The sequence below is a fragment of the Cervus canadensis genome, chromosome 5 (genome assembly GCF_019320065.1).
Source record: "Cervus canadensis isolate Bull #8, Minnesota chromosome 5, ASM1932006v1, whole genome shotgun sequence".
In the NCBI taxonomy this organism is placed as follows: domain Eukaryota; kingdom Metazoa; phylum Chordata; class Mammalia; order Artiodactyla; family Cervidae; genus Cervus; species Cervus canadensis.
In genome coordinates, this window is record NC_057390.1 from 71,262,100 (window position 1) to 71,282,841 (window position 20,742).

At 40.5% G+C, this 20,742-nt stretch overlaps 1 protein-coding gene across 4 annotated transcripts in view; it reads left to right on the forward strand.

Annotated features, from left to right (window-relative positions):
- Positions 1 to 3,168: 3,168 nt before the first annotated feature.
- ATAD2B (ATPase family AAA domain containing 2B) overlaps positions 3,169 to 20,742 on the forward strand; it is a 125,442-nt gene continuing 107,868 nt past the window's right edge. For 3 of the 4 annotated variants that reach the window (XM_043469254.1, XM_043469255.1, XM_043469256.1), the window contains exon 1: positions 3,169 to 3,750. In XM_043469254.1, coding sequence (XP_043325189.1) covers positions 3,535 to 3,750 — 216 coding nt within the window. In that variant the 5' untranslated portion in view covers positions 3,169 to 3,534. The remainder of the gene's footprint in view (positions 3,751 to 20,742) is intronic. The other variant, XM_043469253.1, reaches the window with a different exon arrangement.

Genomic DNA, 20,742 nt, shown 5'->3' on the forward strand with positions numbered 1-20,742 from the left:
GGTTCTGGACTTTGTCTTCTGTCTCTTCTATCTTCCGTAGGCAGAGAAAAATAGATCAAGTTCACTGGAGTTGAGCAAATGTACTGAAAGTGAAAGCTGTCTTTACAGCTTTGTTTGCTTGTCTGGGTTCCTCTTGTGACTTAGTTTTTGGTCTGAGTATTCTTTAGCATCTTGCCAGCTCATATAGTTTAAAGTAAGGCTTAAAAAATGATTTTACTTGATTTTTCAGTTATTTTCTCTATATTGTGTAAAACAAGCAACTCTTTCATATCTTCTTCAAACTTTCATTTTTTGGGGTCCATTTTTTCTTTCTTCATTTTGGGTTCAGGATGCATCTCAGAAGTCATCACTTGTCAGCTTTCTCTAAACTCTGCTTGAATTAGAGGTTTCTGCCTTATTCTTTCTAATCACATTGTTCAGCAGCTTACTGGTTCCTTGCCTGTCTCTGTTCCCTTCTTGTCTGTGAGTTCTTTGAGGGCCAGAACTATATTGTTAATAAAAACAACAACAACAACAACAAACAACCCTCCATGTTTCTGGGTCTGACAGAGTATCTGACACCAGTTAGGGTTCGAATAAACAGTAAATGGTATGTGCTAAGTCGCTTCAGTTGTGTCTGACTCTGTGTGACCCTATGGGCTGTAGCTTACCAGGCTCCTCTGTCCGTGGGATTCTCCAGGAAAGAATACGGGAGTGGATTGCCATGCCTTCCTCCAGGGGATCTTCCTGACCCAGAGATTGAATCCATGTCTCTTATGTCTCCTGCATTGGCAGGCAGGTTCTTTACCACTAGCACCACCTGGGAAGCCCAGTAAAGGTACTGTTTTACAGAACTACTGGAAAAACCATAGCTTTGACTATATGGACCTTTGTTGGCAAAGTGACGTCTCTGCTTTTTAATATGCTGTTTAAGTTTGTCATAGCTTTTCTTCCAATGAGTGTCTTTATATGCCTTTTACTGTCTGATTTAAGGAGTTAAGCATTAAGTTTCTTGAAGGAAGGACTGTTTAATGGTCAAATATATTTAGTATTTAACATAGTAATGAAAGTGAAAGTCACTCAGTCGTGTCTGACTTTGTGACCCCATGGACTATACAGTCCATGAAATTCTCCAGGCCAGAATACTGGAGTGGGTAGCCTTCCCCTTCTCCAGGGGATCTTCCCAACCCAGGGATCAAACACAGGTCTCCCTTATTGCAGGCAGATTCTTTACCAGCTGAGGCACAAGAGAAGCCCAACACATTAATAGGTGTTAGTAAATTTTGTTTGTGAAAGGAATGGGTCACTGAAGATAGTTAATAAGCTTATGAAGTTATGTTACTGTTACAAAGCTAGGCAAGTGTCCTCACTTGAGACTGTATCCACTGGTAGGCTGTAGCTGTACACATTTGTTACTTCTAGCAAAAAACAAGTAGTTTTTTTTTTTCTTCCTAGTAGCACTTAGTTGCTTTAACTTCATTTGAAACAATTTTGTTAGATTGTATCATGACAGCTGTCACAATAGCATGTATTAAAAAAACAAACTTACAAAATTGGTAATTTTTGTGTAGCCAATATTGAAGATGGAAGGAAAAAGGCAACATTGTTAGCATTTTTTTTTGATGTTCTCTAGCTAAGCTGTGTCTGACTCTGTGACCCCATGGACTGCAGCTCCCCAGTCTTCCTTGTCCTTCACTAACTTCCAGCATTTGTTCTAACTCATGTCCATTGGATTAGTTATCCCATCCAACCATCTCATCCTCTGTTGCTCCCTTTCCTCCTGCCCTCAGTCTTTCCCAGCATCTGGGTCTTTTCCAATGAGTCGACTCTTCACATCAGGTGGCCAGAGTATTGGAGCTTCAGCTTCAGCACCAGTCTTTCCAATGAATATTCAGGGTTGATTTCCTTTAGGATTGACTGGTTTGATCTAGGTTGTGGTAACTCAAATAACAATCTGACTTTCTCAGTTTAGGACTACACAAATACAGAAGCAAGTCCTTTGTCTGCTAATTTGCATACCATACACCTTTTCAGGATACTTTGAATAATAAAGCCAGATTCTTTCTGGAGGAAATGAAACTGTTTATTTTGTTCAATGATCTTATAGCTAGTTGACCCAGGAAAACTGAAATCTTGTATTATGAGGTCTCCATACCCAAGAAGCGGGTTTTAAATAGTGGGGGAAGTGTTCTGGGGAGGGTGTGGTATGCAAATTAGTGTAAGAGGGACTTGTCTGCTTTCCTGGAATCTGTACTGCTTCTCCAACAGAAAAACCATTTCCATCCCCAGTGCATTATACAGTTTTGTTGAACAATTAGTAGCTTGGATGGCTGGAATTCTCTAATTTTGTTGCAGCTTGTTGATTTTTACAAGACTCTTCTCGAGTCTTCAATTTTTATAGGTGAGGCAATTTTTGGAAATGAATATAATTCTTATTTACAGAATAGCTTTTCATGTTGTGTCCCTTAATCTTTTTCTGTGAAAGTTAAATGGCACATTTTGTATCTTTGTGTTCAGCTTTTTGTATTTTTAATTCTTGCCCGGGCAGAAAACAGTGGAAGCTCTTAGAAGAATTCATTCTTCGTGGACTCCGCCTTAGGTCTGGCTAACGTTACAGAAAACGACAGTGCCTTGCTTTGTTTAAAGACGCAGGATTCTAGCGTTAGTTCTTTCTTAAGCTTAACCATGTGCCAGATACGACACAGATCTGTTTTTATCACAATTATCATTCACATTTTTGTAGTCCTGAAAAGTACGACTCAAGTTCAATGTCTTGCCTTGGGGTCCCTGGGATTCCCACTCAGGTCACCACGCCCTCGTCTTCACCGGTCCCCCTCTATCCTCGGCCTTTGCCAGTCCTTTCTGGCTCCATTCAGGGCACCTGGGGGTGATGATGGGCATGCTGGGGTAGCCAGGCCTGGCCGGGTATGAAGGTTCCACGACCGACTCCAGCGCGCTAACTCGTTCCGAGCACATTCTGGTTTTTCTCATCCTCACTTCCTCGGCGGCCGGCCAGACCTGGAAATCATAGAGCTAACAGCCCAGAGCGTCCCTTCCGTGGCAGCCGAGCGCTGACAGCGCGCCGCTGGGAGGGGCCTACTGGAGGGGCGGGGGAAGAGGAGGGAAAAGCCGGCAAGAGAAGGGCTGGCCGGCCTTGCAGCGCCCCGCAGCGGCCAGGCCGGAAGCGGTCTCGTCGGCCCTGCGGCGCTGGAGCCCTGACGCACGGAGCTCGAGAGCGAGAACGGGAGAGAAAGGGGCAGAAATGGCGGCTCCGCTCGGCTCCCGCTGAGGAGGGCGAAGCCGGCAGAGAGTCTGAGCCGTCGGCCCGGAGCATCGCTCCCGTCTCCCGCTACCTGTCTTCGCACGCCGACTTCTCTTCCTCTGCCCTGCTCTCGCCTGTCTTCGTCTGCGCTCCTCTGAGTCTGGTTCGGCTTGTCTTTCCCGGCCCGGCTCCACTGGCCCTGACTGCCCGGCCAGCGGGCCGGCCTTCCTTGGGTCTCCCCGGCGCGGCGGGCTCCGCGGGCGCGGCGTGGACCCCGTCCTCCTGGCTGGACCATGGTGAACACCCGGAAGAGCTCTCTGCGCCTTCTCGGATCTAAGTCGCCTGGGCCTGGGCCTGGGCCTGGGGCCGGAGTAGAGCCCGGGGCGACCGGAGGCAGCAGCCATTTCATCTCCTCTCGGACCCGCTCCTCCAAGACCCGTGCTGCCAGCTGCCCCGCCGCCAAGGCCGGGGGAAGCGGCGGCGCCGGCGTCGCTCTGGATGAGGCCCGGGTAAGAGCGCGGCGGCCCGAGTCCGGAGGCTGGCAGGTTGGCCCGGCCGCCGGGGCTTTGTCTGGCCGGGTCGGGGCAGGAAGCCTCCGGTGGGGACCGCTCGGGCGGCTGGAGACCTGGTCTGCGGGTGCGGTGGAGGGTGGCAGCCGGCTAGGTAGGGCCGCGACAGCTCTGCTGGCCGCGCTCTTTTGTGTGAAGAACGGGACTTGAGTCCAGGGTGAGGGTTATTGCGGGGGGGTGGGGGTGGTGTTTGTCTTTTCGGGGACATCAGAACAGCCTGCTTTCTGTGTCCTTGTCCGGCCTGAGAGAGGAATTCTAGGGGAGCACGAGCGAGGGGCCAGAGTCCCCGTTTGGAAGGGCTGGAGAGGAGAAGTGAAAGTTTTCTGCGGTGTCAAACCCTTCTTGTGAAGTGTGTCAGCTCCTGCCGGTGTCTAACTCCAGCTTACTCTCAAACTGTTTGGGGGTGGTTCAAGTTGGTGAGGAAGTGAGCGGAGAGCTCCAGTTGGCAGCCAGGCAGGGATGCTGAAAAAAGTTTGTAGCTGCTCTGACAGCAACTTTAAAAACAAAATCAACACTATCGCCTCTCCAGGCAGGAGCGATCAAACGTGATGTCTGGAATCAGCCAGCCCGCTAACCAGGGTTCTGGAAGGGACTCGGTAGAGTTTTCTAGTAGAGCCTTAAGGTCGCAAAAGGGGCACGTCTAAAGAAACATGTCGAATATTACTAGTAGTAGGCACTATCATCTCCAAATTGTTTGGTTTCTTGGATGTCTCCGTCTGGGTAATACGAATAGTTTATAAAAGGTGAGTTAACACCGCCGTTGTCCCATTACTGCGAAAGTGACATTTGAAGAACACCGGTGATGATTTAGTTTTTTTTTTTTTTTAAAGTGGTAGATACCGAAATTTATTACAAGGTGAAGCTCTAAGCTAGCACATATGTTTTATCACTTTAAAGGAATCGATAAGGTTGTGTTATGAGATTTGTTATGAATTTAGAAAAGAGTGTGTTGCTTCTGTCTAGAGAGAGGCTAATTTTCTAAGAGCAATTTGACTGGACATTGTTCATTTAAAATAACTCCTTTAAATCCACACCGTTTTGTTATTCTTAGGGGAGGAAAGCAACATTTTCTATCAGGGTTTATAAGATTATGTTTCTGTATGCTTTTTCTCTGTATCTCATACAGTTCTGACACTAATCAGAATGAACTAAGGCAAATACAATAGACACATTTTACTTTACTTTTCTGAAATGTGTTGTATCTTTGAAAATATGTTTGGCCTTTACTTTGCTAAAAATCTGGGAAATATTTTTAAAATTGCCCTATCAGTAGACTATTTTGGGTCTTACAGCTCTCTTAGGTTGAAATAAGAAAGTTAAGTCTGAAAGTTGTGCATACTATTCAGAATAATTATTCTGAAAACTCTACTTTCTGTCGAAATTATTCCAAACACATAAAAGCTTACTGACTTTCTGAAGCTAACATCTATTTTAAAATAAAAGGAAGATAGGTTTTCCCTGTACCCTTAAGTACAAATAAAATATTTAGAGTGTAAGCATTTAATTGTATCATGCTATGAATGCCTTGTCTACTAGAGCAGTGTCTCAATCTGAAGCAATTAGCTCATCTGTCACTGATCATTTTGTGGTTCCATTTTTGAATTCATGGATATTATGCTGTCCTTACCCCCCTGAGGAATGAGGTGAGGTAATTTGTCAAGCAGCTGTTATGGAGATGTTAAAAGGCAAGGAATCAATAATCTAACGTGGAAATGAACATGTGGTAGCTATTAAGTTGCTAGAAGAATGAAAGATGTTAGAGCTCTTTCCAGAGAGATACTAATGAAACTGTTTCAAAGATCCTTTCAAAATGGCTTAAAAAGACCATGAACAACAGGCCAATGAATATTTACTATGAAATATTTTTTTTTCTGCTTTAAGAAGATTTGTATTCTGATCCGAGTAGATGATGGAATGATCTAATTGCTTTCGCTGGGAAATTTAGGATATTTACTAATCCTGTATTGTGATTGGTCCTTTAGAAGAGGGTAAATTATAATTCTAAATTTAAGTTTATAGACTGTATATTTATGAAGCATGCAGTATATTTCTTTGCTGTATTTTTCTGAAATGGGTTGATTTGAGTTTGGTAAGCTCTTCCTTTCAAGTTTTTTTCTGTTGCAAGAATTTAGCATTCCTGACTCACCCTTTCTGGTGTACTTAAAAGGCACCCTCTATGTCTGTGTGTCTTAGATATTTGGTAATATCTATAAAGACTTATTTGGTGGAAAGTGGGGTTGCTTGTGCTGTTGCTTTAGGAGACATTTTTGTAGTAAGAGATGTATTCCTCTTGATATGAAATGAAGTGATTCCCCCTTTTCTATTTTTGTGTGATGTTCTTCACTTTACAGGTGATGCTGATTTCACCTCTGCCCCCACCCCATCTGTTCTCTCTCATTTTAGACTATTTGGTCCACTGTGTCTAGAGACATTTTATTTGCTCTAAAAAGCCTTAGGACCATGAGCTGTCATAGCTTTGCCTTTTCCCCAAGTGTGTGTAGGGTGGTGAAATAAAGATGATACATACTGTAGGTTATTGGAATAATTTTTTTGTGCCTACACTATTTTGATGTCAAGTTGACTTGTACTCTGCAGTTTCTTGTGTAATAATTTCTCCTGTATACTTGGCTTTGTTTAGCATGTGTAAAACTTGACCTCTTTGAGGTCAGTTAATTAGCACTTATTTACTAAGGGTCACTTGCAGCAAACTCATGCTGTAGTCAGAGTTGGAAAGCAGTTTTTAAAAAATATTTCAACCCCTTTGTTTTTTAAATCTCTTTTAGGCCTGTTTGTCGATACTTTTGGCTTGTCATTAGCTTTTTGTGCTATTTGAATCTTAGTTGAGAGAATCAAAATACATATCTTGAGTAACTATAGGTAAATCTGCTTGATTTTTATTTTTTTAGGAAAAAAACCTCTCAGGCCTTCTTTAATAGGCTCTTTCATCATTCTGTACTTTTTCTTTTCCAACATTCATTTATTTGCAAGTATAATAGAAGCTGCATGGTGGAAGTTGAGGGTTAAACCTGGAAAAGAAGTCTGAGAGGGAAATATAACCATATATATAACTCTCAGGTAAGTAGAGAAATATACAAGTTCCTCAGAGTAGAGCAAATTTTTCCTTATGTCAAATTCATATGGAGCACCATATAGGTGGCATTGTGTAATGTTGTAAAACAATTTCCCCTGTCACAGTTTTGAACTAAAAGCAGCTATAAAGTTCATAGGCTTATATCCAGGATTGAACTGAAAATGAAACTTAAAAAAGATTCATTTGTTGGCCATTTCTGTAGTCCAGATATATAGACTTGCAGTTTTTTAGGTCATGGATGAAATTTACACTTGTAGAAGTGAATGCATACTAGTTCTTCAAGTCATTTTCCTTGGCAGATAATCTTTTTAACCATCCTTGGATACATCCTTGATTGCATGTCTTCTAAATACTGATTATGGGTAAATCTGTAACCTCTGAAAGCTCAGTGGACAGGTGGTAGGATTAACATTTGTTATAAGAAGTAAGGAGCCCAACCAGTGTCTGCACCTGAATGGGGAGTGATCCTGTCTCTTTAAGGTTCCACATTAGGAAAGTGCCGCATTATTTTGAGTTATGTATTTGGCCTTTTATTTTTGGACACATAATGAGGTTTCATTTGTGTATGCTCCTGAGTGGTTTCTTGATATTTGGGTTTTTGATCTTGTACTAGGAATGTTTTATGTTTCTGTTATGTGTCTGCTCTGGGGGAGAATTCTGTGAAAAATGAGTCATTGAGTAAAAAACATACAGAATTTTCGGTAAAAAGTTCTATGGAAGTACAAAGGTAGGGGGAAAACTGTATGTAAAATGTGCTAACTTTATTTAAGTACGCATTAGACAGTTTTTAGAGAGGCAAGTGTTGTATGTGGCTTATGTCAAACAATAGAAAAGCTATGTTAAAATTAATAGGTTGTGACTTGTTTTAGCTTATAGATACTTTGAGTATATGCTGTAAGATTCTAAACTTCAGATGCTTTTGAGCTGTAAGTATTTTGGCATGAGATTTTTTTTTTAAAGATTTTTAAAATTTTCATTTTTAGGTTGTTTAATCTGTAGGTAGAATATACACCTTTGGTTAAAGTCTTTGTTTCCTAGACTCTTCTCTTAGAGTAGTCTATAAACTCCCTGGGACCAGGCACTATATTTCACTTTCCTCACAACTGCTGTATTCCCAGGGCCTAGTATGTCATCTGACATATAGAAGATGCTTAATAAATACTTGTTAAATGAGTGAATGAATAACATAATAAGTAACCAATCTAGTGGGTGAAAATTGTGAGGATTGAACTCTGAGAATAGAGGGTAAATAAAACACAGTCCCTGCCTTCATGGCTCTAAGTATGCATGTGGAAGATACATGAGAAATTGTTAACAGAATAAATCAATTCAAGGTAGGGGCCAGAAGACATGGATTCTCAGCGTGCTAAGAGTTCTAATCCTTTACTCACTGAATGTTTTGAGTGGAACTCTTTGATGTTCTTTGAGGATAGAGATTGTGCTGTTCACACCTATATCCTGAGTGTCTGCAACAGTGCCTTCCAGATGTAGTGCTCAATAGTCTCCTCTTCGCCCCTCTCCACCACTTAGGTTGTAGGATCTCAGTTTCCTGACCAGGGATTGAACCTGGGTCACTGCAATGAAAGCACTAAGTCCTAACTCCTGGACTGCCAGTAAAGAGTTTTTGAAAGAATGAATGGAAAGTAGCTTCATTTGAAATTATTTTCATTTTGATGGTCTTCAGTTTTGCTGTATCTACATGTTGCAATTTGCCCAACAATTTGGCCCATTTGGGGGTATTCTAATAAGAAGGAGAGGAGTAAACTAAGGTTTACTTAGCATCTCATACCAGGTGTTGAATGCTGTCTTATTCAACCCCTGCAATAACCCCATGAGGCAGGTGATGGTATACTTATTTTACAGCTGAGGAAATTGAATTGCTGAAGAGGTTAAGTGGCCTGTAGAAAGCCAAATAGGCATTAGTAGTAGGGTAATATTTAAGTCTAGTTGTCTTTTACATGTCTGTTTCTTACTGTCTCATCTGTATTTATCACTACTGTTTGATGCTGTTCATTCAGTTTTCACAAATATCTGAAAAAGTGAAGAAGGCTGCCATTGTACAGTCAGAAAATACTGTATATAGGCAGATTTTTACTAGACTATCTGGAGTAGTAGTGTTTAGTATTGAGATTAGAAGAATGAACAGTAGCCTATGGGGAGATGCAATACAAGACAGTGATTTTTTTCAGTAATTGCTTGCTGCCTGGTTTTCAGGGGGTGTGTGTAGGGAGAGGAGCAGGCATATAATGTGAAGATAATATTTTGGCAATATTTTTGTTTCCTACTATTCTAAAGATGGTTTGGGAAAAAAATCCCTATTAAAAAGAGTAAGTCTGGGGACTTGTGATATGTGAAAGTTGGACCATAAAGAAGGCTGAGTGCCAAAGAATTGATGCTTTTGAACTGTGAAAGTGAAGTCTCTCAGCCATGTCTGACTCTTTGTGACCCCATGGACTGTAACCCACCAGGTTCCTCTGTCCAAGGGATATCCCAGGCAAGAATACTGGAGTGGGTTGCCATTTCCTTCTCCAGGAGATCTTCCCAACTGAGGGATTGAACCTGGGTCTCACACATTGTAGACACTTTACCGTCTGAGCCACCAGGCTAGTCCAATTGAACTGTAGTGCTGGAGAAGACTCTTGAGAGTCCCTAGGACTGCAAGGAGATCAAACCAATCAATCCTAAAGGAAATCAACCCTGAATATTCATTGGAAAGTCTGATGCTGAAGCTCCAATACTTTGGGCACCTAATGTGAAGAGCTGACTCCCTGGAAAAGACGGTGATGCTGGGAAAGATTGAAGGCAGGAGAAGGGGGCGACAGAAGATGAGATGGTTAGATGGCATCTCCGACTCAATGGACATGAGTTCACTGTCTAGGAGATAGTGAAGGACAGGGAAGCCTGGCATGCCATAGTCCATGGTGTCGCAAAGAGTCAGACACAGCTTGGCAACTGAACAACAACAATTTGAGTAAATAAGACTCGGTGCTTCTTGTTGCAGACCTTTGTTGAGCATTTTGGTATCTCTGTTAAGTGGCTCACTTGTCAGGCACCTTGAAGTTGCTTGATGAAAGTTAATTTCCCTTATAGCTTACTAACATCCTTTATCTAAAGTATACTTCACTGCTCACACTTAGGGTGGGTGTTGCAGTTGTATACTTGATTGTGCAAATTAAGGGAATCCAATTTTAAAAAATAAAGTCAAGCCCCAGCACACTGTACCTTCTTAATCAGTGTCACATTGTAATAATTTAAAATATGTATATAGAAACAGGGGAAACTTCTTTGAGAGATGTGTACAAACATAAGAGAAACTGGTGCAGGGTAGTTTCTGTATGAAAATTTTGGAAGTATTTTAAATGAATTAAAAAATGTAACTTAATTTTCATGTGTTAGTTTTTACTCTTCTAATTAAGTCTCCAAGTTTATTAGATGGGAGAATTGAGAAATGATAGTTGCCTAAGGCCATATGATTTTAAAAGCAACAGTTCAACTGGAAATGGAAGTTTCTTTCTTTAATTTTTAGTATCTATTGAGTGACTTGATGTGCCAGACACTGAAGGTAAAGGAGCACACAAAACTCTCTACCTCAGCTCTTAGACAAAATATTTATTTCAAGTCATGAAATCAGTATTTCAAATAATATGGAAATGTGCAGAAAAAAATTAAAGGACTTTCCCCACTCCCATGATTCCTCTAGTTCATTCTTCCCAGGAATAACCACTGTTAAAGCTGGTATATATCTTTCCAGACCATTGCACATGTAAGTATGAGTTATTTATATGTTTGTGTATATATTTATATATCTGTATCTATATATCTATCTCTATCTCTGTCTGTATCTATTTGACTGTGCCACATGACTTGTGGGACCTTAGTTTCCTGACCCAGGGATTGAACCCTTTGTCCCCTGCAGTGAAAGCATGGAGTTCTAACCACTGGATCAACAGGGAATTCCCTGTATGTGTAAACTTTTAGCAGAAATGGAATCATACCTTATATACTGCTTATAATTATTTTTTCTCTTTAACTATGTATCATGTACATTCTTTCATATCTGTCCTTCTTGCTAGCTTTCTAACATTTTGTTGTATCTTTACACCTCACTTCTTTAATTTTTCCCTGTTGATACACAGTTAGGTTTTCTCCATGTTTTTAATATTATAAATAATGTCACATAATTTTAGGCAAAGTGGAAATATTGAGTCAGAGGTATATTATACTTTAAACTTTTATAGTTTTTTCCAAATTGTTCTATAAATAGGCTAAATAAATTTGCACCCTACTCCCCAAAAGTCCTCCGCACTTGTTTTTGTACCTTATACTGGCTGATGAAAGGAGTTAGGGGTTAAGTTTCTTAAAGGGTAGACTGTTTAATCATCAAGTATATTTAGTATCTAACACAGTAATAGATGTTAGTAAATTTTGTTTGTGGAAGGAATGGGTCACTGAAGATAATAAACTTAGGAAGTTATGTTAATACTACAAAGCCAAGCAAATATCCTTACTTGAGACTGTATCCACTGTTAGGCTGTAATTGTACACATATGTTACTTTTAGTGGTTGGCCAAATTGTTTTTTTCTTAGTAACACTTAGTTATCTTTAACTCCATTTGAAACAATTTTGTTAGATTGTAGTGTGACAAGTGTCACATCAGCTGTACCTTAAAGAAAAAGCTTACTAAATTGGTGAATTTTTGTGTAGCTATTTTAATATTGAAGTTGAAAGGAAAAAAGCGGCATTTTCGGCAATTGTTGCTGTGGTTTAGTTGCTAAGTCAAGTCCGACCCTTTGCAATCCCATGGACTGCAACACACCAGGCTTCCCTGTCCCCTTCACTATCTCCTGGAGTTTGCTCAGAGTCATGTCCTTTGAGTCAGTGATGCCATCTAACCGTCTCATCCTCTGTTGCCCTCTTCTGCTCTTGCCCTCAGTCTTTTCTAGCATTAGGGTGTTTTCCAGTGAGTTGGCTCTTTGCATCAGGTGGCTAAAGTATTGGAGCTTCAGCTTCAGTGTCAGTCCTTTTGATGAATTTATTCAGGGTTGATTTCCTTTAAGATTGACTGGTTTGATCTCCTTGCAGTCCAAGGGACTCTCAAGAGTGTTCCCTGGCACCGCAGTTTGAGAGCATCAATTCTTCCATGCTCAGCCTTCCTGATGGTCTAACTCTCACATCTGTACATGACTACTGGAAAAACCATAGCTTTGACTATATGGACCTTAGTCAGCAAAGTGATGTTTCTGCTTTTTAATACACTGTCTAGGTTTGTCATAGCTTTTTTTTCCAAGGAGCAATCATCTTATATACTTTTACTGGCCAATTTAAGGAGTTAGGAATTAAGTTTCTTTAAGGACAGACTGTTTAATTGTCAAGTATATTTAGTATCTACAGATATGCAGATGACACCACCCTTATGGCAGAAAGTGAAGAGGAACTAAAAAGCCTCTTGATGAAAGTGAAAGAGGAGAGTGAAAAAGTTGGCTTAAAGCTTAACATTCAGAGAACTAAGATCATGGCATCTGGTCCCATCGCCTCATGGGAAATAGATGGGGAGACAGTGGAAACAGTGTCAGACTTCATTTTTTTGGGCTCCAAAATCACTGCAGATGGTGATTGCAGCCATGAAATTAAAAGACACTTACTCCTTGGAAGGAAAGTTATGACCAACCTAGATAGCATATTAAAAAGCAGAGACATTACTTTGCCAACAAAGGTCCGTCTGGTCAAGGCTATGGTTTTTCCAGTGGTCATGTATGGATGTGAGAGTTGGACTGTGAAGGAAGCTGAGCGCCGAAAAATTGATGCTTTTGAACTATGGTGTTGGAGAAGACTCTTGAGAGTCCCTTGGACTGCAAGGAGATTCAACCAGTCCATCCTGAGGGAGATAAGTCCTGGGTGTTCATTGGAAGGACTGATGCTGAAGCTGAAACTCCAATACTTTGGCCACCTGATGCGAAGAGTTGACTCACTGGAAAAGACCCTAATGCTGGGAATGATTGGGGGCAGGAGGAGAAGGGGACGACAGAGGATGAGATGGCTGGATGGCATCACCGACTCGATGGGCATGAGTTTGAGTAGACTCTGGGGGTTTGTGATGGACAGGGAGACCTGGCGTGCTGCAATTCATGGGGTCGCAAAGAGTCAGACACAACTGAGTGACTGAACTGAACTGAAAGTAATATATGTACATGTGAGCTCAGTCATATCCAGCTCTTTCCGACCCCGTGAACTGTACCTGCCAGGCTCTTCTGTCTGTGGAATTTTCTAGCGAAGAAATACTGGAGTTGGTGGCCATTTCCTTCTCCAGGGAATCTTCCTGACCCAGGAATCAAACCTGTGTCTCTTGTGTCTGCTGCATTGATAGGTGGATTCTTTACCACTTGCACCACCTGGGAACAAGATAACACAGTAATAGGTGTTAGTAAATTTTGTTTGTGGAAGGAATGGATCACTGAAGATAATACGCTTATGAAGTTATCTTACTACTACAAAGTCAAGCAAGTATCCTTACTTGAGACTATCCATTGTCAGGCTGTAGTTGTAGACGTTTGTTACTTTTAGTGCTTGGTCAAATAGTTTGTTTTTTTCCTGGTAGCACTTAGCTGTCTTTAACCCCATTTGAAACATTTCTGTTAGATTGTATTGTGACAGCTGTCACATCAGCATGTATTAAAAAACAAACAAACTTACAAAATTGTTGAATTTTTGTGTAGCCATTATAATATTGAAGATGAAAGAAAAAAGCAACATTTTCACCAAATTATGCTTTATTGTTTCAAGAAAGGTAAAAATGCACTGAAATGCACAAAAACATTTGTATAACACATGGAGTCAGTGCTTTGACTGATGGAATGTGTCAAAAGTGGTTTGGGAAGTTGGCATGCTAGAGATTTCTCACTGGATGATGCTTCATGGTGGGGTAGACCAGTTGAAGTTGATGCCAATCAAAGTGAAATATTAACTGAGAACAATTTATGTTACACTATGTGGAAGATAGCCTACATACTCAAAATACCCAAATCAAGTGCTGAAAATCATTTGCACCAGCTTGGTTATGTTCATCGCTGTGGTGATTGGGTTCCACATAAGTTAGTCAGGAAAAACCTTGACTGCATTTCTGCATGTAATTCTCTACTTAAATGTAATGAAAATGTTCCATTTTAAAAATGTGATGGGTGATGAAAAGTGGATACTGTACAATAATGTGGAATGGAAGAGATTGTAGGGCAAGTGAAATGAACCACCACCTACCACACCAAAGGCCAATCTTCATCCCAAGAAGGTGGTGTATATATGGTGGGATTGGAAGGGAGTCCTCTACTATGAGCAGGAGCAGATTCCAAACAATTAATTCCAACAGTACCGCTCCTAGTTAGAGCAACTAAAAGCAGTGCTCGATGAAAATTGTCTGGAATTAGTCAACAGAAAATGGATATTCTTTGATCATGAAGACATTTAGCGAGACTGCATATTTCTCTGATGACCAGGCAAAAACTGTTAGAGCTTGCTTGGAAAGTTCTGGTTTATCCACTGTATTCACCAGAGATTGCACCTTCAGATTTTCATTTATTTCAGTCTTTACAAAAATTCTCTTCATGAAAAAATTTCAAAAGACTGTAAAAGGCACCTAGAATAGTTCTTTGCTCAGTAAGATAAAAAGTTTTGGGAAGGTGGAATTATGAAGTTGCCTGAAAAGTGAAGTGAAAGTGAAGTTGCTCAGTCATGTCCGACTCTTTGTGACCCCATGGACTGTAGCCTACCAGGTTCCTCCGTCCATGGGATTTTCCAGGCAAGAATACTGGAGTGGGTTGCCATTTCCTTCTCCAGGAGATCTTCGCGACCCAGGGATTGAACCCGGGCCTCCCACATCATAGCAGACGCTTGACCGTCTGAGCCACCAGGTAATGGAACAAAATGGTGAATACATTGTTCAATAAAGTTCTTGGTGAAAGTAAAAAATGTGTCTATCACTTAAAAACCGAAGAAACTTTTTGGCCAACCGAATACTTCCTCAACCTGGTTTTAAGAATCTTATGCCCTGGTGGCTCAGATGGTAAAGAGTCCGTCTGCAGTGTGGGAGACCTGGGTTCGTTCCTTGGGTTGGGAAGAGTCCCTGGAGAAGGAAATGGCAACCCACTCCAGCATTCTTGCCTGGAGAATTCCATGGACAGAGGAGCCTGGCGAGCTACAGTCCATGGGTTCGCATAGAGTCAGACTGAGTGACTAAGCACAGCACATGAAGTAAATGGTAGTTTTTGAGTTACAGTGGTAGTGCTGCAATAGGAGACTGTTCTCTCGTTTAAGTCTGTGGCATGTTTTAGGCTGCCCATTGTCTCTTTGTCATTTTAAGTCATGTAATATTTTCAGATAAAAAGATATTATCTTCCAGGAAGAAAATTGCAGTTTAAACTGTAAGAGATATAAACTATTTTTATCTTTTTATAACTCCTCAGCTCACTTCTATATTTTTTCCCCTTTCTATAGTCTTTCATGATGATTATTTAGAAATATTAAACTAGTAAGCTGTTGCTCTTGGGATATTTGAGGAAATTTTAGGATATTTTGTGTGTCTGAAGTTTTAGGACTTTGTAGAATAGTATTGGCTCTAAGAAAATAAATAGCAGTGTGAGTTTTGTTTTCTGAAGTCATGGTAACTGCTGCCTCTGTGAATTCTTTTTACAAATGAAAGAAAAAGAAATTGACTGCACTTTTAAGCTCTCTCATGAACACAGGAGTACCCAGTTTTTCAAAAGGTGGAAGAAAAAGCTGTCTTATAAAGGGAACTGGAACAGATTGATGGCACCAATATACTTTCTAACAGGGGCTGTTCCTATTCTGTTTTTTCTTTTCTCTTTGAGGCTCTTTTCCTCATCAGTTATCTTGCTCTTTTTTGGGGGAAGGGGCTTGCTGTATGGTTTGTGGGATCTTAATTTTTGCTTTTGAACTGTGGTGTTGGATAAGGCTCTTGAAAGTCCCTTGGACTGCAAGGAGATCCAGCCAGTCCATCCTAAAGGAAATCAGTCCTGAATATTCATTGGAAGGACTGGTGCTGAAGCTGAAACTCCAATACATTGGCCACCTCATGAGATGAACTGACTTAGTTGAAAAGACCCTGATGCTGGGAAAGATTGAAGGCAGGAGAAGGGGACAACAGAGGATGAGATGGTTGGATGGCATCACTGACTCAATGGACATGAGTTTGAGTAAACTCTGGGAGTTGGCGAGGGACAGAGGCCTGGCGTGCTGCAGTCCATGGGGTCGCAAAGAGTCGGACACGACTGAGTGACTGAACTGAACAGAGTTCCCTAATCAGGGATGAAACCCAGCAGTGAGAGCACCAAGTCTTAACCACTGGACCACCACGGAATTCCCCTCTTTAAATTTTTATTATAGCTTATTCTTTTCTGTGGTCCCTTTTCTTCTATTTACAAGAATCCAGGTCTCTTAAAAAACAAAAAATTCTTCACTGACTTCTTTGACTTTGTAACCTCTTTAAGACTATCGTCTTGTTTTTCTTAATTCTGACACTTTCAAGAGTAGCGTTGTGGTTTATCACCTGTACATTCTCACCACTCACTCAATTCTTCACTTAGTGATTTCCACCTCAGCATTTTGCAGAAATTGCCCTATCAGAAGTTACAGTGGCCTCCTAATTACCAATCCACACATTTACCAGCTTTTATCCCATCTGATCTTTTTATGACCAACTTCCAGTCCCCTTGTTTGAGTGAGACACTGTGTTTTTCTCTGGTTTATGTGAGATCCTTTCAGCTCATTTCTGTAATATAGACATTTTTTAAAGGTTTTTTACTTTTGTTCTCTTGTTTTTTCACTCTGTATGTTACCTATGACCCCTTTAGTACAATTTCATTTCTATCTCTAGTCCTCACATCACTCTGTCTCAGAACTGCGTTTCCCACAATCTGATAGACATTTCCCTAGATTTCTGGCTAGAATTCTAAACCTAACTTTCAAAATCATAATTCACTGTTACATTTCTCCCATCAGCAGCTGCAGACTACCTCCCTCCCCCCACATCCCTCTACCTTCCTCCATAGCTCCTAAAACACAGCAACCACTTTTTATGCCCACCTTGTCTTTACATTTGATACTGGTGTTCCACCTGTATGCAGGACAGGAAGCAACAGTTAGAACTGGACATGGAACAATTGACTCGTTCCAAATAGGAAAAGGAGTACATCAAGGCTGTATATTGTCACCCTGCTTATTTAACTTATATGCAGAGTACATCATGAGAAATGCTGGGCTGGAAGAAGCACAAGCTGAAATCAAGATTGCCGGGAGAAATATCAATAATCTCAGATATGCAGATGACACCACCCTTATGGCAGAAAGTGAAGAGGAACTAAAAAGCCACTTGATGAAAGTGAAGAAGGAGAGTGAAAAAGGTGTCTTGAAGCTCAACATTCAGAAAACTAAGATCATGGCATCTGGTCCCATCACTTCATGGGAAATAGATGGGGAGACAGTGGAAACAGTGTCAGACTTTATTTTTTGGGGCTCTAAAATCACTGCAGATGGTGATTGCAGCCATGAAATTAAAAGATGCTTGCTCCTTGGAAGGAAAGTTATGACCAACCTAGACAGCATATTAAAAAGCAGAGACATTACTTTGCCAACAAAGGTCTGTCTAGTCATGGCTATGGTTTTTCCAGTAGTCATGTATGGATGTGAGAGTTGGACTATAAGGAAAACTGAGTGCTGAAGAATTGATGCTTTTGAACTATGGTGTTGGAGAAGACTCTTGAGAGTCCCTTGGACTACAAGGAGATCCAACCAGTCCATCCTGAAGGAGATCAGTCCTGAGTGTTCATTGGAAGGACTGATGCTGAAGCTGAAACTCCAATACTTTGGCCACCTCATGCAAAGAGTTGACTCACTGGAAAAGACCCTAATGCTGGGAATGATTGGGGGCAGGAGGAGAAGGGGACGACAGAGGATGAGATGGCTGGATGGCATCACTGACTCGATGAACATGGGTTGGGTGAACTTTGGGAGTTGGTGATGGACAGGGAGGCCTGGCATGCTGCGATTCATGGGGTCACAAAGAGTCGGACAAGACTGAGCGACTGAACTGAACTGAACTGAATCTCTTAGTTATTCCATTTTCTGGAATCAATTTCTTATTTTCTATATCTATAATGCTGTATGAATCCATTATCAGGACTTGAATCAATCTCTTGGTTTACTAATTGACTTACTGCCTTGAATTTTTCATTTTTTAATGCTGTGCTTGGGTACATTCTTTTTGTCTTTTAAGTCCAGTTTCTAGATTTCTGAACGAATTCTAATCTGGGCAGGAAGTCTTTCCTGAAAACCGGGGCAGCATAAAATTCTTCTCTGTTTCATTATTCTCAAGTTCTTTTACCTAATTTTAGGAGATTTATGGTAGAATAGTGTTTAATATTTGTGGTAGCTGATGAGTATGGTTCAAGAAACTCAGGGGATTAACTTTTACAAATTGGAAAACTTTTCTACCTATTTTAGAAGGTTAGAATTTAGTCAAAAAGTCACTTAGGTGGGAAGGACAACTTTTTATTGTACTTTTATCTTTTGTATGATTTGACATTATTACTATTATACCTCTCGGAATATATCACATCATTGAATCATGTTCCTCTGTCAATTCTAGGTGTTCCATTATTGTTATAAAATAAAATCCACATGATTTATGATGTCTTCCTTCATCTTAGCTAGCAGTTACCATATTTTGCTTTCAGAGAATTGTGTATTTCTAGATTCTTTACCGTCTGAGCCACCAAGGAATCCCATTCCTATTACAGTACTTACTATAATTTGCAATATATCATTACTGTAGCTGTCAGTTCAATAGATTGTGTATAAGGTTTAAGAAGGCTTTAGTCTCTTTTTTAAACCATTACCTAGTCCTCCCCCCATGTCTTATGTGCACAGTAGGTCCCCAACAAATGTTTGCTAAATGAAATTATTCCCTTTGTTTGAAATGCCTTTCCTGCTCATGGATTGTAATCACTCTGACACATATTGCTAAATGACTGTGGGTAGATTGCATAATCTCTCCTAAATATTTTTATCCTGAAACTAGCAACGCCTTCCCTCAAAGGGTTAGGTTATAATTAACTAGTAAAATGCTTTGAAGAAGTTAAAGTTAAGCATTATGATCATCCTATTAAAGGTGAGCTGTTGGTATCAGGTTTGTAGGTAAAGCTTTCCCAAAGCTTGAAGTTAATTAGATGGTGTTGAAGTAATTATTTTGTAGTATTTGCATCTTGGTTGTTTTGCTTTACTTAAATCCCTAGAGTTCTTTGGAGGGAAGGAAGCCTTTGTAATGCTGTTTATACGCCGAGTCACGATTGAAGTGTTTTCACTGTAGAGTAGTACAGTGCAGCATTTAAGATGATGTGTATCACGCTATACTTACATCTTTTATATGCCAGAGGTCCTCAGACTTCTGTGTGCTAAGAATCATTTGGATTCCCTCATTGAAAATATCCCACCTCCACCCAAGGTTCTAGTTTAGCAGGTTATGTTTCTTTTTTTATTTTTATTTTTTTATTTATTTATTTTTTCAGTGGGTTTTGTCATACATTGACATGAATCAGCAATAGATTTACACGTATTCCCCATCCCAATCCCCCCTCCCACCTCCCTCTCCACCCGATTCCTCTGGGTCTTCCCAGTGCACCAGGCCCGAGCACTTGTCTCATGCATCCCACCTGGGCTGGTGGTCTGTTTCACCATAGATAGTATACATGCTGTTCTTTTGAAATATCCCACCCTCACATTCTCCCACAGAGTTCAAAAAGTCTGTTCTGTATTTCTGTGTCTCTTTTTCTGTTTTGCATATAGGGTTATCGTTACCATCTTTCTAAATTCCATATATATGTGTTAGTATGCTGTAATGTTCTTTATCTTTCTGGCTTACTCACTCTGTATAATGGGCTCCAGTTTCATCCATCTCATTAGAACTGATTCAAATGAATTCTTTTTAATGGCTGAGTAATATTCCATGGTGTATATGTACCACAGCTTCCTTATCCATTCTTCTGCTGATGGGCATCTAGGTTGCTTCCATGTCCTGGCTATTATAAACAGTGCTGCGATGAACATTGGGGTGCATGTGTCTCTTTCAGATCTGGTTTCCTCGGTGTGTATGCCCAGGAGTGGGATTGCTGGGTCATATGGCAGTTCTATTTCCAGTTTTTTAAGAAATCTCCACACTGTTCTCATAGTGGCTGTACTAGTTTGCATTCCCACCAACAGTGTAAGAGGGTTCCCTTTTCTCCACACCCTCTCCAGCATTTATTGCTTGTAGACTTTTGGATAGCAGCCATCCTGACTGGGGTGTAATGGTACCTCGTTGTGGTTTTGATTTGCATTACTCTGATGATGAGTGATGTTGAGCATCTTTTCATGTGTTTGTTAGTCATCGGTATGTCTTCTTTGGAGAAATGTCTGTTTAGTTCTTTGGCCCATTTTTGAATTGGGTCATTTATTTTTCTGGAATTGAGCTTCAGGAGTTGCTTGTATATTTTTGAGATTAATCCTTTGTCTGTTTCTTCATTTGCTATTATTTTCTCCTAATCTGAGGGCTGTCTTTTCACCTTGCTTATAGTTTCCTTTGTAGTGCAAAAGCTTTTAAGTTTCATTAGGTCCCATTTGTTTAGTTTTGCTTTTATTTCCAATATTCTGGGAGGTGGGTCATAGAAGATTTTGCTGTGATTTATGTCGGAGAGTGTTTTGCCTATGTTCTTCTCTAAGAGTTTTATAGTTTCTGGTCTTATATTTAGATCTTTAATCCATTTGAGTTTATTTTGATAGATGCAGAGAAAGCCTTTGA